Source organism: Triticum urartu, chromosome 6A (genome assembly GCF_056163025.1).
Source record: "Triticum urartu cultivar PI428250 chromosome 6A, HENAU_Tu73, whole genome shotgun sequence".
NCBI lineage: Eukaryota > Viridiplantae > Streptophyta > Magnoliopsida > Poales > Poaceae > Triticum > Triticum urartu.
The window spans coordinates 69685246-69699998 of NC_141878.1; the positions used below are offsets into that span (position 1 = coordinate 69685246).

Here is a 14753-nt window from a genome sequence, read left to right on the forward strand (position 1 = left end):
TATACTACCTAAAAAGAATGTAAGGTTCTCATTTTACCTTTCTTCCCACAACCATTTCGTCCAACCTTCCATGTATATGATAGTTAATCATCTTAATTTACTTATCTTCTAAACCAATTCCACTTTAATTTACTTATCAAACTTCTAATCAAAATATAAGGTAATTCACCGGCAGAATTTTATGAACATTTATTTACACAACCGCATTATTATTGACAGGAAAATCACAAGCTAATGTGCTAGAATATTTATATCCCGTTACAACGCATGGCCATTGTTCTAGTTTTTATTATAAACCAATTAAAAATAGTTTCATTCTTCTTAAAGACTATAAGAGTAGACATTAAAATATACTTTTAAACAAGATAGTTATTAAAATATTGTCAATATATAAAGTTGTGCACAATATGATTGTTGTGCATGATCATCACCAAAACAAAAAAGATAGGGTGACATGAGAATCAACGACGTTTGTGAGGTAGGGAGCATGCGCTAAGATTATTTTCCTCGAGAGCTTCGACTTATATTTTTTTTACCAGATTCCTACCCTAATTTAAGAGCTAAACATATACAAATCAAACATACATAATTAGAAGTGAATATAGAGCATGATTGGATTGGTGCCAAATATTTAGCAATGTGCCAAATATTGGCTACAACTTGATTAGTTACCGAGTTGTTTTGCTTGTCTCACATAAAATCTCTACTCCTGATCTCTACTCCTAATGGACGAGTTGTTAAATAGTCCCCCCACTTTCGTCTGGTTTTTTTTCGTCTGGTTTTTTTCAACCGGTTTTTTTTCCATCACCCCCACACCAACCCACCGAACCCCGCCCACGCACGTAGACAAAGAAAACAGCGTCCTGCCGCAGATCAGGATCGGCCTGCCGTCGAACCTCATACCCCGCCGGATCTCGCCGCCTGAGTCCATCTGGATCGCCGCCGTCATGCGATCTGCGCACTCCACAGCGCCGCCGCCACAGAACCACTGGACAGCGCCACCGCCGCGGAACCACGACAGCGACATAGGAGTTCCCGGCGGCAACGCTGTACGGATTCAACCCCAGGTATGAACACACATGCTTTGTTTGTTATGTATACGTGTACAGATCAGAACATATACAACTGTCCACAAATGTAATACATGATAACTTGGGCGGAACATATACAACTTTCGGTTAATCTATACATGACAGGCATAATTGGTTAATCTATATAACCGGTCCACAACAGTAAGTGCAATGGTTGTAGTCAAGCATCTAAAGGTCCTTTGGTTAGAGCAGGTCTACCCTTTCAGCTAGAACAAGTACTTCGATATTCATTCCTTCTCCATATTCACCATGAAGGATACTCTCAAAGATCCATACCTGGTTAAGAGCATAGTGTTGGGCTTCACATGACAAAAGGAAAAATAATTACCTGCCCGATTGTACCATCCTCAAAGTCAGCATTGAAGGATTCATAAATATTGTCGAACGTCATACCCTCCAAGCATCATAATTATATGGACCTGGAATAAACCAAACGAATAAAAGGATGAAAGCAAACAGAAACTAAATCAAGCCATGCCAGAATTCATTTTGCACCAATGGTACACATGAAATTACCCGACGTTCCAAAATAAGTGGAATGCGACATATCTATTGCTATTTTGTTACAACAGAAACGGATTCTCAACTCAAATGAAGTGCAAATAAAAATAGATCTTGTGTAATACAGTTATGTGCTTGAGAACGAAAATAGCAATAGATTTGATTAACATAATACGGAAGGTCAGAGCTGGAATATGCAGTCGTGCTAGTCATTTTTCCTGTTAACAGGCTCCAATACTCAGACCAAGCAACCCCGATCATGTTTATAACCAGCAAATTCAGTTTTCAAAAAAATGCAAAGTAGCAAAGTCTGTTGGACATGTCTTTCTATTTTCATATGTATAGCAAAGCTGCCCTTATGGACTGAGTTTCTGTAGCATGGGAACGGGCGTTTAGTACTGTTGGTATTTCACGTTATCTGCTTGCAGAGTCAGTTTACAAGTTTTTGCGGGATACCTGAGTCTGTTAGACATGTCTTTTTTTTAGTAGTTACCTATGGGGACTCCACACAGCAAGCCAACAGAACAGACGACACCATCGCCGATACCTCCAGGTATATGTTCACCTGTAAATTGTGCTACACAAGTCAAACACCAACCCAGGAAACTGAATTTGTTGCAGGCCCGACGGAGGGGACGAGTGTTGACGACTCTAATGAAGGGATTATACCCGTAGCCGACGTTGTTGACATAATGTACCCACGTAGTCCAGGTATAAGGCTTAATTTTATCCTTTTTATGTGAAAAATCATACCTAACAGACTTGGGCACAACCGATTCTGATGTATCAACATCGTGACTTGTAGGAGTCCATATTACTCCCTACGAACGGATGATACTTGAGACCGATGGTGATAGCACATATGATACTCCAGGTATATATCTACCTCCATGTATATGTTCAGCTACATATTTTGTTATACATGTCAAACACCATCACAGGAGATGTTGCAGGCCCAATGGAGGGGACAAATGGTGACGACTCTTACGAAGGGGTTATACCTGTAGCCGACGATGTTCACCATGTGTCGAAAGGTTAACACCATGCGCTTACAACTTTGCCTTATATCGGTCCTGTATATTGTTATGTTTACATGATGCAGACAACCCTCCAATCTCATGCCTATATAATGTAGATTCGTTGCCGGCTCTCAGTAATCTGACAAAAGAACTAGCTAGCATGACAAGTGACATTTGGGAAGAGAGGCCTCAGAATGTCCCACGCCATCCTCTCAGTGATATCACTAATGCAGATCAACCATCCTCTATGGACCTTCATGAAAAGAGAGCAATGAAAGCTCGGAGGCGAGCTGCTTATAGAAAGAAAAAAGAGGAGGCTACCGCCAAGCAACAAGATGAAAAACTGTCTGCCCTTACGATATCAGGTAAGAATGCTTTATGGGAAGGCACTGCAAGGATATTATATATACTCCCTCCATTCCACAATATAATGTTAACATCAAATCACATGCAGATATGCAAAATGTTCCCATGTTACCTCTCGGTGATATCACTAATGTGTGTCAACCAACCTCGGTGGACCTTGATGAGAAAAAAGAGCTAATAAATGCTCGGAGGCGAGCGGGTTATCGAAAACAAAAAGAGGAGGCAGACAGCAAGCAACAAGATGAAAATCTGCCTGCAATTACGAAATCAGGTAAGGATGTTTTATGTTTCAGCAATACGATGACCGTATGTATACTTTCTGAGTGAAGAATCTAGGCGACGTATGTTTCCTCACCCCAACCCCACAAATAATTGACCAAACAATAGTTGACCACTGTGTTGTGCATACAATTCCTGATCATTTAGGCTCAATTCGATATAGGTCAGACATACGACTTTTGATTCCATATACACTTTATGTATGGACACGGAGGGATTATATAAAAAATAAACCCTAGATAGAGAAGTGGCTTCAACCAGACATGTTGCCTCTCGGTGAACAATGAAGACCCTAAACCCTCCGTGCATATATGCAAAATGTTCTGCTGTTACCTCTCAGGGATACCAACCCAACTACATCCAGCTATACATCATTGTTTAACAAGACCCTAAACCCTCCATGCACATATGCTAAATGTTCCCCTGTTACCTCTCGGTGATATCACTAATGTGTGCCAACCATCCTCGGTGGACCTTGACGAGAAAAAAGAGCAAATAAAGGCTCGGAGGAGAGCTGCTTATCGAAAGAAAAAAGAGGAGGCAGCCAGCAAGCAACTAGATGAAAATCAGCCTGCCCTTACGATATCGGGTAAGAACGTTTTATGTTTCATCAATATGTTTCAGCACTGGGATTATATTACATACCCGCTCGGTTTCATAATATATGGTTATACTATGTTTTCATGAAACTGAACCATTTGAATCTTTGTCCAACATTCTAAAATAATACAACAGATAAAACAAACTTTGTATTGTCGATATTGGTATTTGTTGAGATTCTGCTACCTTGCAAAATGTTGAACAATGAACTTCTGATTATGTTTTCACACTGCTATAAAGAACACAAGGGTGACTTAACAGACGAGCAAAGTGAGCAGAGAAATGCGCGGAGGCGAGCAAATTATCAGAAAAAAGTGGGCGACGGAACGATCGATCTTCAAGAAAAAAATCAGAAGTTGCGAGAATGGCACGTGCAACACCCCTAAAACCATGACTGAGGATGAAAGGGGGGAATCAAGTGCAAAAAGAAAGGCAAAGTATGCTGCAAAAAGAAAAGACACCGTGTGCGGAATCGATCGCTATGCCACGTCCAGATCTAACTAGCACATTGTCCAGCACTCACACACATTGTCCGACTCTCACGCTTTCAGCCATCACGCCACAATCTGACAGTGAACAAATAGATCATGCTCCTACCGTGAATGCGGCCCCCACATACATCCGCAACACCGAAACCGATGGTAGTTATCCTATGAACCATCATCTTTCATCATGTAATCATTCATGACATATAAATAATGGTTCGATAATGTTGTAGGTGCATACCTAAGCAGAACCTTTGGTGATGGTGCTGTAGATGGCGACCTCATCGAAATCAATGAGCACATACAAAATGCCGACCAGCAAACCAGTGATCCGGTAACAAAGCCGGATAATGGCGGACGAGCAGAGTCATGAGTCCAGAGCTCGGCGTGGGACGAGAGAGCAAGCTTGCAAGGGAAGTATGGCGGCGAAGACACGTCAGGTGAAAATAGGGAAGCAAAAACATGTTCGAAGGTACCACGTGGTGAGAGAAATGCTCTACGCGACCCGCGTAATGAAAGGTTTGCAGGTAGGGTAATGACACCAACCGCCAGGTCCATCTCCATACCGGAAATGAGCTCAACTGGACAACCTACCGTAGTGGAAGCACATGGTGCCTCGACCCCATCTAGCACGTCGGAGTACACGATCAGAAGTGAAGGTAACACTCCCATCCTTACTCTCTTGCGTTCCTTGAGACTAAACCCTCATTTATTGGTTTCGCACCTGAGCAGACGACATGGACGCTTACCTTAGTCGTCTCATGAATGATAATGTCAACCCTGACAGCCTCTTTGACGATGAGTATTACCTTTTTGCTGGTGAAGGTATGTCCACAGTACACCCACTGGAGCAACATCCACCCGTTGGAAATATCACACTAATTATAAACATTGTTTGCAGGCTCAGATGTTGATGGCATGGAGCACGACGAATTGGAAGACTCAAGTAAAAATACCTATGTCGACCATGATCAATTGGACTATGTCTACTCAAACCTCCCGGACCACACACACATCCTAAAGCACGCCGCAAATTGCCATCACTGCAAGGCCAAGAAGTTTGTGTCCGAGGCCCCAGGATTCTGTTGTCGCAGTGGGCAGATCCAGCTGAAGCAACCGGAGGCCATCCCGGAGCTAATGAGGCTTTGGTCTAGCATGGATGCGAACTCAAGGCATTTTCGGGAGAACATACGGTTCTTCAACGGCCACTTCTCCTTCACAACCCTCGGCGTCAGCCTTGATGAAAGCTACACAAACATGAAGTCTAGGGTGTACACGTTCCGGGCGCACGGCACCATTTACCACAACATTCATTCCTTCGGGCCAACATCACGTCCAGATCATCTACAGTTGTACTTCTACGACGACGACCCAGGCCTAACCCATCGCAAGGCTGCCACCGAGCAATTAGACCAGGATGTTGTCAGAAAGTTAGTGGACATACTCAGGGAAAACCCGTACTCCCAGCAGTTTAGGAGTTTGGGTGCGCACAGGGACAACCTCGACGATTACAGGATAGACCTAAACACTGACGCGAGACTAGACCAACGGAAGTATAATAGACCTCTGTCATCTGAGGTCGCTGCAATTTGGGTGGAGGGCACTGACCTAGCGAAGAGGTTCGATCGTAGGATTACACTTTGCGGGAATGACAACCAGAGGCACAGTATACATGTGACGGCTGGCCCGTATGACCCGCTCTCTTACCCACTCTTCTACCCAAGGGGGGATCTCGGTTGGCACCCAAAACTTCCTAAACGTGATGTCCCTTGGCCGGTTGTGCAACAACCAAGAGGTAGACGTGATGATGATGATGATGCAGGTAAGCCTCATGCGTGTTCTGTCATTTAGATTAATTGTATACTTCTCATATGAATCCTAATGTCCGCGTTACTCATCCATGTGCGGATGGGAATAGCAGGTTATACGTCTCGGTGAGAGACTACTACTGTTACATGCTACAGACACGACCTGGGATATTCAATCCCATACTCTGTGGAGCACGATTGCTCCAGCAATGGGGGGTGGACATGTACATCAAGATTGAGAGTTGTAGGTTGAGAGTTGTAGGTTGAAATGGTACAGGAAGAACCAGACAAAGATCCGCGCCGATCTGTATAAAGGAGTTGTTGATGCAATTACATCCAGGGAGACTCGGGCAAGCGCTGTTGGGGTAAGGATAGTGCTCCCTGGAACGTATCCAGGTGGCGACCGCGACATGAAGCGGAGGCATATGGATGCCATGGCAATTGTCCATACCTACGGGAAGCCTGACATCTTCTTGACCATGACCTGCAACCCTAACTGGGAAGAGATAACGAATGAGTTGTTTCCTGGTCAAACAGCGCAAGACCGACCTGATCTTGTTGCTTGTGTGTTCCATGGCAAGCTAGAGGCTATGAAAGAGATGTTCAAGAAGAATATCCTGGGTGTGGTTGTCGCACATGTATACGTAGTCGAGTTCCAGAAGAGGGGCCTCCCCCACGCACACTTTTGTTGATCATGGATTCTGCCTATAAGCTTGTCGTTCCGGAGCAGTACGACCGACTCATTTCTGCCGAGCTACCAGACAAGCAGAAGTATCCTGAACTCCACGCCTTGGTGGTGAAACATATGATGCACGGACCATGCGGTGTTCTCAATCCCAAAAATGTGTGCATGCAACAGAACGAGTGCAAGTGCAGATACCTGCGGTCGTTCAATGAAAACACGGCACAGGGTAAGGACTCATACCCTGTTTATCGTCGTCGAGATAGTGGTCGGCAGGCTAAGGTCCGGGGTAAAATGTTGGACAACAGATGGGTTGTTCCGTATAACCCTTACCTTCTGCGGATGTTCAATTGCCAAAACAACGTTGAGGTTTGCTCCAGCATAAAGGCCGTCAAATACCTTTACAAGTACATATACAAGGGCCATGATAGGGCTTCTTTCAGCATCGACCAGCCTGACGCCGATGGTAACATTGATGAGATAAAACGATACGTAGACGCGAGGTGGGTTACTCCTCCAGAGGCGATGTGGAGGATATTTGGCTTCCCCTTGTGTGCCAATGAGCCACCTGTCCTACAGTTGCCTCTTCATCTCCCGAATATGCACAGGGTGGCATTCAATGAGCAAGCTCACTTGACCGACGTAGTCGCCTCTGAGAAAGCTTCCAAATCCATGTTGACAGAGTATTTCAAAGCTAACCAAGACCACCCGTGGGCTAGGAATATATTGTACAAGGATTTTCCTGGAAGGTTCACATGGCAGAAGGGTAAGAAGTATAGGAAAGAGCGGGTGGAACGTTTTCAGATAGGTCGAATTGTGTCTGCCAATCCTGCCGAGGGGGAGCGATACTATATGCGTGTGTTGCTAAACCATGTTGCTGGCAAGACATCCTATGAGGACCTGCTCACCGTGGACGGTAGGCTATGCGGGAGCTTTAGAGAGGCTTCCAAAAGGTTGGGACTCATCGAGGCAGATAACACGCTCGACGACTGTCTTACCGAGGCAGAGCAGTGGGCGATGCCATGTTCGCTCAGGAGGCTCTTCGCAACAATTTTGGTGCACTATGAGCCAGGCGACGTGCGTGGTTTATGGGATAGGCACTTTGAGCCTATGTCTGATGACTATCGACGATCACACGTGCCTGATTAAGGTGGAACAAATGGTGTTGCTTGACATTAGGGGTATGTTGCAGTCCATGGGCAAAGACATAGCTGATTTCGCTCTTCCATGCATTGACGACTCGTTCGACCCAACCGAGGGCGAGGCCAGAGAAGCGGTCGAGGAATCCAACGTCGATTTTGACATTAACGACACTAAATTGGCTTCGTCGCTAAACTCAGAGCAGAGGGCTGCATACGACGAGATACTAGCTTCTGTTGAACGCGGTGATGGGGGTGTGTTCTTTGTTGATGGCCCGGGAGGTACAAGGAAGACTTTCCTGTACAGGGCGCTGCTCGCCAAGGTTCGAAGCGACGGAAACATCGCTATCGCTACCGCGACGTCAGGCGTCGCCGCTTCTATCATGCCTGGAGGCAGGACTGCCCACTCGAGGTTCAAGATCCCATTGAGCTGTGACGATGGCGCCTCATGCACCTTCACGAAGCAGAGTGGTACCTCCAAGCTACTGAGGATGGCCTCATTGATACTATGGGATGAGGCCACCATGACTAAGCGACAGGCGGTTGAGGCACTGGACAACAGCATGCGCGACATCATGGGAAGACGGGACCGACCCTTTGGAGGAAAAACTGTTGTGTTTGGCGGGGACTTCAGGCAGGTGCTTCCGATCGTCAGGAGGGGGTCCCGGGGTCAGATAATCGATGCAACCCTCCGAAGTTCACACCTCTGGAAGGGTATGCGCCAGCTAAGGCTCGTCACCAACATGAGGGCTCATAATGACACCTGGTTTGTGGACTACTTGCTAAGGGTAGGCAATGGCACCGAGGAAGTTTACGATCAAGGAAACATACGACTCCCTGAAGATATTTGTGTGTCGTCTACAGGCGAGGGTGACGACCTGGAGAAGCTGATTGACCATGTGTTTCCGAGACTAGATGACAACATGTCCGATCCGAATTACATGACTTCACGTGCAATCCTCTTCACCACGAACGACAACGTCGACAAGATAAACATACGCATGGTAGAGCGTTTTCGGCGAGAAGAAGTAATCTACCATAGCTTTGACAGTGCAGAAGACGACCCGTATGGCTACTACGCTCCCGAGTTCCTAAATGGATTGACTCCCAACGGTCTGCCTCCGCATGCACTCAAACTGAAGCTCAACTGCCCTGTCATACTTCTCCGGAACATTGATCCGGCTAATGGTCTGTGTAATGGGACGAGGCTTGTGGTGCGAGGTTTCGAGAGGAACACCATCGACGCAGAAATCGTGATCGGACAACATGCAGGTAGGAGGGTATTCCTTCCTCGAATACCCCTATGCCCGTCTGACAACGACATGTTTCCATTCAAGTTCAAGAGGAAGCAATTTCCTGTAAGGCTTAGCTTTGCTATGACGATTAACAAGGCTCAAGGCCAGACAATTCCGATTGTTGGCGTGTACCTACCTAATCCGGTGTTCTCTCATGGTCAACTGTATGTTGCATTGTCTCGAGCCACCGCAAAGAGAAATATAAAGATCCTCATTGAGAAGGAGAAGGAGAATGCCAAGAAGGAAAGCGGTAAATCTAAGAAGCGAAAAAGACCTGCCTTGTCCTTACAGACCTCGATGAAGAACATCGTCTATAAGGAAGTCCTTACAGGCTGAAGTCCACTCTTAAATATGTGAGAGGATTTACTCTTATGCTACAGGTAATTTTGTGCTCTTTGCTGTCTTTGTACATATCTCTATCTTTCGATGTTTGCAATTGAACTTTATTATGTTTATAGTACAAGGCAAGTATTAATAATATTGCCTCGGAGTTGTGACTTTGCAAGTTGCCAAATTTTGTTGTATGCGAAATTATTTTTTGTTATGCTGGTTTGCTTATGTATATTATTCTTTTGTTGTTTTGTAATCAATCATCTACTACATCTAAACTCGGCTTTGTTTTTCTACACAAATATTGCACACTGCCTTGGTCACTTCGTCATTGTAAAACTAGACTCCACTCAAGTGTTCTACAATACAGAAATATTTATGATGTGGCCCCAAAGCGGCCACAAAACTGGACCACCATACAATATATCAAAACTATATCTATATATTATTTATCATAGGTGGAGGTCCCTGTATAGTCTCTTATTCCCCTGCATGTTGCAGCAGTCTTTGTATGTGACATTATTTTTCGTTTTGCTGGTTTGCTTATGTGTATTATTCTTTTGTTGTTTTGCAATCATTCACGTACTACATCTAAACTCGAATTTGTTTTCCTGCAAACATATTGCACACTGCCTTGGTCACTTCGTCATTGTAAAATTAGACTCCACTCAAGTGTTCTACATTACAGAAATATTTTTGATGCGGCCCCAAAGCGACCACAAAACTGGACCACCACACAATATGAAAACCATATCTTTATTATATTATGTCTCATAGGTGGAGGTCCCTGTATAGTCTCTTATTTCCCCGTTATTTGAATTTTATAATGCTGGCTTTTCAATACATACATAAACAGCCATGCTGTGTTGCAGGTTTGGCGCAAGGAAACGGCTGTTATTAGTTGCGAGGTCCAACGATGGTGATCGGATTCGGATGACTTGAGCAAAGCTGTGAAAATTCATGTGTACTATACAATACGTCCAGATGCATGGCTATTCACCAAGAACGCAGACTGCATGCTTAATTATTTTTGCGATCTTTGTGGGTCTATGCCTACAAACTACAGCCTGAGCCACTTCATAGCTCATAAATCATTATTACTAGAATATAACAAAAATATTCTAAACCACCTTCTGGCCTGCCAAGTGAAACAACTATTTAAACTTTCTATCGGCTCATAAATCATAGCTTGCAGACCATCACGAATCTATAATTGATGAGAATGGTAGTAAGGGGCACAACACAGCTTATCAAGCAATGCTGTTGTTAGTAGAAGAGTTTATATCAGTACCTTCCAGTTTCTTCACATAGAGTTCCTTGGCGGCCAACATTGTAATGCTGATCTCAGTCCAACTTCCACAAGAGGAGGTTTGCCTTGTTGAGACTGGAAATGGCCCAAGAATCTGCATTTCAAAAAAACACAACATATAAATCTTGTGAGTAATAATATTAGACCAATGTCTCTCTACTCCTAAGGTTTTGTCAGAGTGATATTTTTGCACACATAAATCAACTTACACATTTATAGCATCCGGCTTCTCAGGATCTGTGTAAGCATTATTGTATTAACGCTGAAGGGTTCAAAGGAACTCCTGGGATTGGGTTGCTGCCTTCCACTGCCCTCTTTGCTCACTGAAGATCTGCCGCATGTTTCAATGCAGAAGTTAGACTGATCATTCAAAATACAAAGTTGGATGTATGTTGACTATTGAACAATGCCTACCAACAAGACTCAAATCATTTTGAAAGAAAGATGTTCAAGATTAAAACAGCAAACACTTAAAATGAGAATTAACTATAGGTTTTTTCTCAAAAACTATAATCAGTAAGAAATGCATGTTAATTTAGTCACAAAAATTTCAGATGCAAACACTCGAGATAAATTTTCATAAGTACACTCAACATGCTTGGGTGACAGATGCCCTCGGCCTATTATCGTCATCTACTACTAAACAAGTTTCCAAAGGGCAAAGCCGCGTGTACGAATTGATTTAGGAAGTTCATTTAATCATAGGAGGACCTGTGAGAGCAAACGTCTCATATTAGGTATCAACTGTACTGGTGCGCTGACCTTTGCTAAAATGACAAGCATGACAGACTGACCCATGATACTAGCCAGCAATTGCTCTTTCAGATTCCTATTTTCAGCTAACAGGTGGCCCTAATGTTTATTTGAATTAAACATTTGGCCAAATCGCCAAACACAACATTAGGGTAAGACAAACAAACATGTTATTTGAGCAACACATTGATAAATATTGTGAGATTTCATATACTAATTATCAAAGGTTCCAATAATCAACATGGGTGGATGTTATACACGATTCAGCGTGCTGCAGTGCTGATTTGGCACATTAACAAGGCTTTTTCTTTCTCGAATACACTTAAACAAGACTTGGTGTTACTACTTTTTATTTCTTTAGTCAGTTTTGGGGTTGTCTTCTGAAAAATATAAATGGAAGACCAGGTAAACTTTGCAACAGCCAGTACAACCTTATACGAGGCTAGCTATCGGCTATCATAATTGTTCTATTTCACAACTATCATGCTGTTTGAACATCTCAGTACCTTTTAGATACTTATTATTACATTGGAGTATTATGCCAATGGAATTTGATGGAAGCGATGGCACCGTAATAGCACCATCAACACAATGCATGTATTACGATATCATCAAATCAGACATTATATAAGCAGAGTAGTCCCCACATATGTTATTCAATAAAAATATGAGTATCCGTACAACAATTATGGGAAAAAACATGCTTGAGTAGCTCTCTAGAAATACTAGGGTTGATGCAATGAAAGCCTATTTAAGTCAATGTGGTGTTTAAAAGGATGCTTGAATTCAATGAAGTACATCTAACATTGACATTGCAGTTTTATGCAAGGTGAGTAAAAGAACGGCAGCAGCTTCCTCAAAGAAGTATATCTAACATTGATAACTGATTTACCTTTGCAAACTGCTCAAGAAGGGCAGCAACTTCCTCCTCCACGGCTATGCAGGACTCAAGCACATCCCAGTTAGGCCAAAACCACCTCTTGATTAGCATTATGGATTCAGCTGCATTGATGGATTCAGAGTACTACTGCCGGCACTCCCTGTTTCTTGGCTTGCTGAGGAAAGAAAGCAACCAACCAACAAATTCAGATGAGGGGCTCGCAAGCAAGCAGGCCAAGAGAGCAAAGGAGGGGCTTACCATCAGCTATGCGGGAGCCGAGCGAGGTAGCGCTTTCTGAGACGGTCGATGGAGATGCCGAGGTCGCCAGGCAAGGGGGGCGTTCCGGTTTCTTGGCCGGCTGAAGCAGCGGGACGAGCGACATCGTGTGGCCGGCCGGCGGCAGCGGTGGGGACGTGGACGGGTGGTCGGACACGCCGGTGGCTGAGGCAGCGGCGCCCCCGCGGCGCGTCGCTCGGCGCACGCCGTGCCGCAGAGCTTCGAGCTGTCGTCGCTCCTTGCGGAGGGTGGCGGCGTCGGGGAGCAGTCGTCGCCCTGGCCGTGCCTGTGAGACCGGGTCACGGCGCCGCGGCACACCAGGGAAGAGGAAACCACATCAGGGAAGGAATATGTGGAAGAAGAAGAGGAGAGGGGGCGCATCAAGCATGGGGAGTGGCGTACCGGAGCTGCTCCGCTTGCAGATCGAGCCGCCCCGCGTCGGATCGACCTGCGACCTCGCCGGAGAGGAGCACCACCGCGGATCCGACCGGAATGAGACCGGATCGAGCACGCACGCCCGGGTCAGGAAGCTCGCTGCGTCCGCCTCCGTCGATCGCGCCGCACACAGCTGGTCGTAGTCCCAAGCCCCGCCAATTCATGAGACCGATTCGGTGGTCGGCGGGCGGAGTCGCGCGGTTGCGGGCTCGTCGACGCGCGCGGCGATGCGGCGGGGGGAGCCGGGGAGGGGAGAGGGCGAGAGGTGGTCAGTGAGTGGATAGGAGAGGAGAGAGTGCTGGGGATAAGGTTCATTTTTTTTTATATTTAGTTTTTTTAGGTGGGGGTAAGCTTGGGTGCTGGTTGGGCCGTGGTGGATAGCTAATTTGGGCCTTTGATGGCAAATTTTGCTCAACGAAAAAACATAGATATTGAAAGTATATATTTACCTCACAAAAACAATAAAAGTGTGTGTATATATATATATATATATATATATATATATTATATGGTTCATAAAAATAAATGTTTTTATACTTATTATATATATTGAGTGTATCACAAAAAAATTGAGAAACGAAAACGAATATACTTGGTTTATGTTGGTTTGCTTGCAGGTTTTTATCTTTTGTTGGAAAATTTTGCATAGCCTATATAAATAATTTTAAAAAATCAGATGAATACTTATTTATATATGAACATTATAGTTGGTTGTTTTCTCCGAATTGTTGTGTTAGTAAAATGATTTAAGCAACATAATTTTCTAATAATATCAAAAAGGTTTATCTTTTTAAAAAAGAAAATAGTTGTGTTAGTTTCAATTTTATTTTTATTATATATTATCTTTGATTATATGATGAAGTAGAAAATATCATTTATATTTCATCATAGATTTAGAGTGATGGGTTCTGACATACGCACTGATGTAACGATGACAGACCGCACTGAAAGACCACGAGAAGAGGTGCATATAGCTAACCTTTCTTTGTATGTATATTATACATCATAATACAAAAGGTGTATTTTTTTCAGGATATAGGAGACATGGATATGGACTTTGGAGATGCTCAAAAAGAATCCATTGAGGGTTCCGAAGCGACGTCGCTGAAAGGGGACGGAGATTCACCGAATTATTTACAACATAATGATATGGAAGCGGTGATATCTCATATGGAAGCGGTGATATCTCATAACAAACCACAAAAGGATGCCAATTTTAATGTTATCGCACAAGGTATTTTTCAATATTATTATCAATCTTTTCTTTCTGATATTGCCTTTTGTATTCAACTAATTTGGTTAATTTTGTTTACTAAGTTGGCTCACTTATGATGTCGGGGCACTATGTTTGTACCCCGAGAGATATTACAGTCATTGAATCAATCAAGTCTGCCCCCAAGAATACCCGATTCGTGAACATTGGAGATGCTTTATTATCAACCGACGATTTGAAATGCCTTATGAAAGATGATATGTTCTTACATAACGGTGTAAGACCAATTGCA

General features: G+C 44.0%; 3 protein-coding genes across 13 annotated transcripts; 2 read left to right on the forward strand and 1 right to left on the reverse strand.

Annotated features, from left to right (window-relative positions):
* Nucleotides 1–586: 586 nt before the first annotated feature.
* Nucleotides 587–13551, reverse strand: LOC125515923 (uncharacterized). 11 transcript variants are annotated; one of them, XM_048681407.2, is made up of 9 exons: nt 13319–13551; nt 13216–13280; nt 12796–13099; nt 12550–12712; nt 11114–11235; nt 10887–10998; nt 2086–2157; nt 1420–1510; nt 587–1047 (listed from the first exon to the last, which is right to left on the reverse strand). In XM_048681407.2, the coding sequence occupies exons 1-4, from the start codon at nt 13410–13412 to the stop codon at nt 12648–12650; spliced, it is 528 nt and encodes a 175-aa protein (XP_048537364.2). In that variant the 5' UTR covers nt 13413–13551; the 3' UTR covers nt 587–1047; nt 1420–1510; nt 2086–2157; nt 10887–10998; nt 11114–11235; nt 12550–12647. The 11 variants fall into 11 exon arrangements, with proteins under 11 accessions (XP_048537364.2, XP_087382754.1, XP_087382755.1 ...); XM_087526628.1 differs by having other exon boundaries at nt 2049–2157; XM_087526629.1 differs by lacking the exon at nt 2086–2157.
* LOC147963988 (uncharacterized) lies at nt 948–6612 on the forward strand. The gene is made up of 9 exons (XM_087529782.1): nt 948–1067; nt 2195–2303; nt 2398–2466; nt 2534–2626; nt 2695–2976; nt 3066–3248; nt 4575–4667; nt 5074–5166; nt 5243–6612. Exons 1-9 carry the CDS (start codon nt 948–950, stop codon nt 6190–6192), a joined length of 1992 nt encoding a protein of 663 aa, XP_087385908.1. The 3' UTR covers nt 6193–6612.
* On the forward strand, nt 6560–7980 carry LOC147963989 (uncharacterized). Its single transcript, XM_087529783.1, has 2 exons — nt 6560–6787; nt 6880–7980. Exons 1-2 carry the CDS (start codon nt 6560–6562, stop codon nt 7978–7980), a joined length of 1329 nt encoding a protein of 442 aa, XP_087385909.1.
* Nucleotides 13552–14753: the final 1202 nt, after the last annotated feature.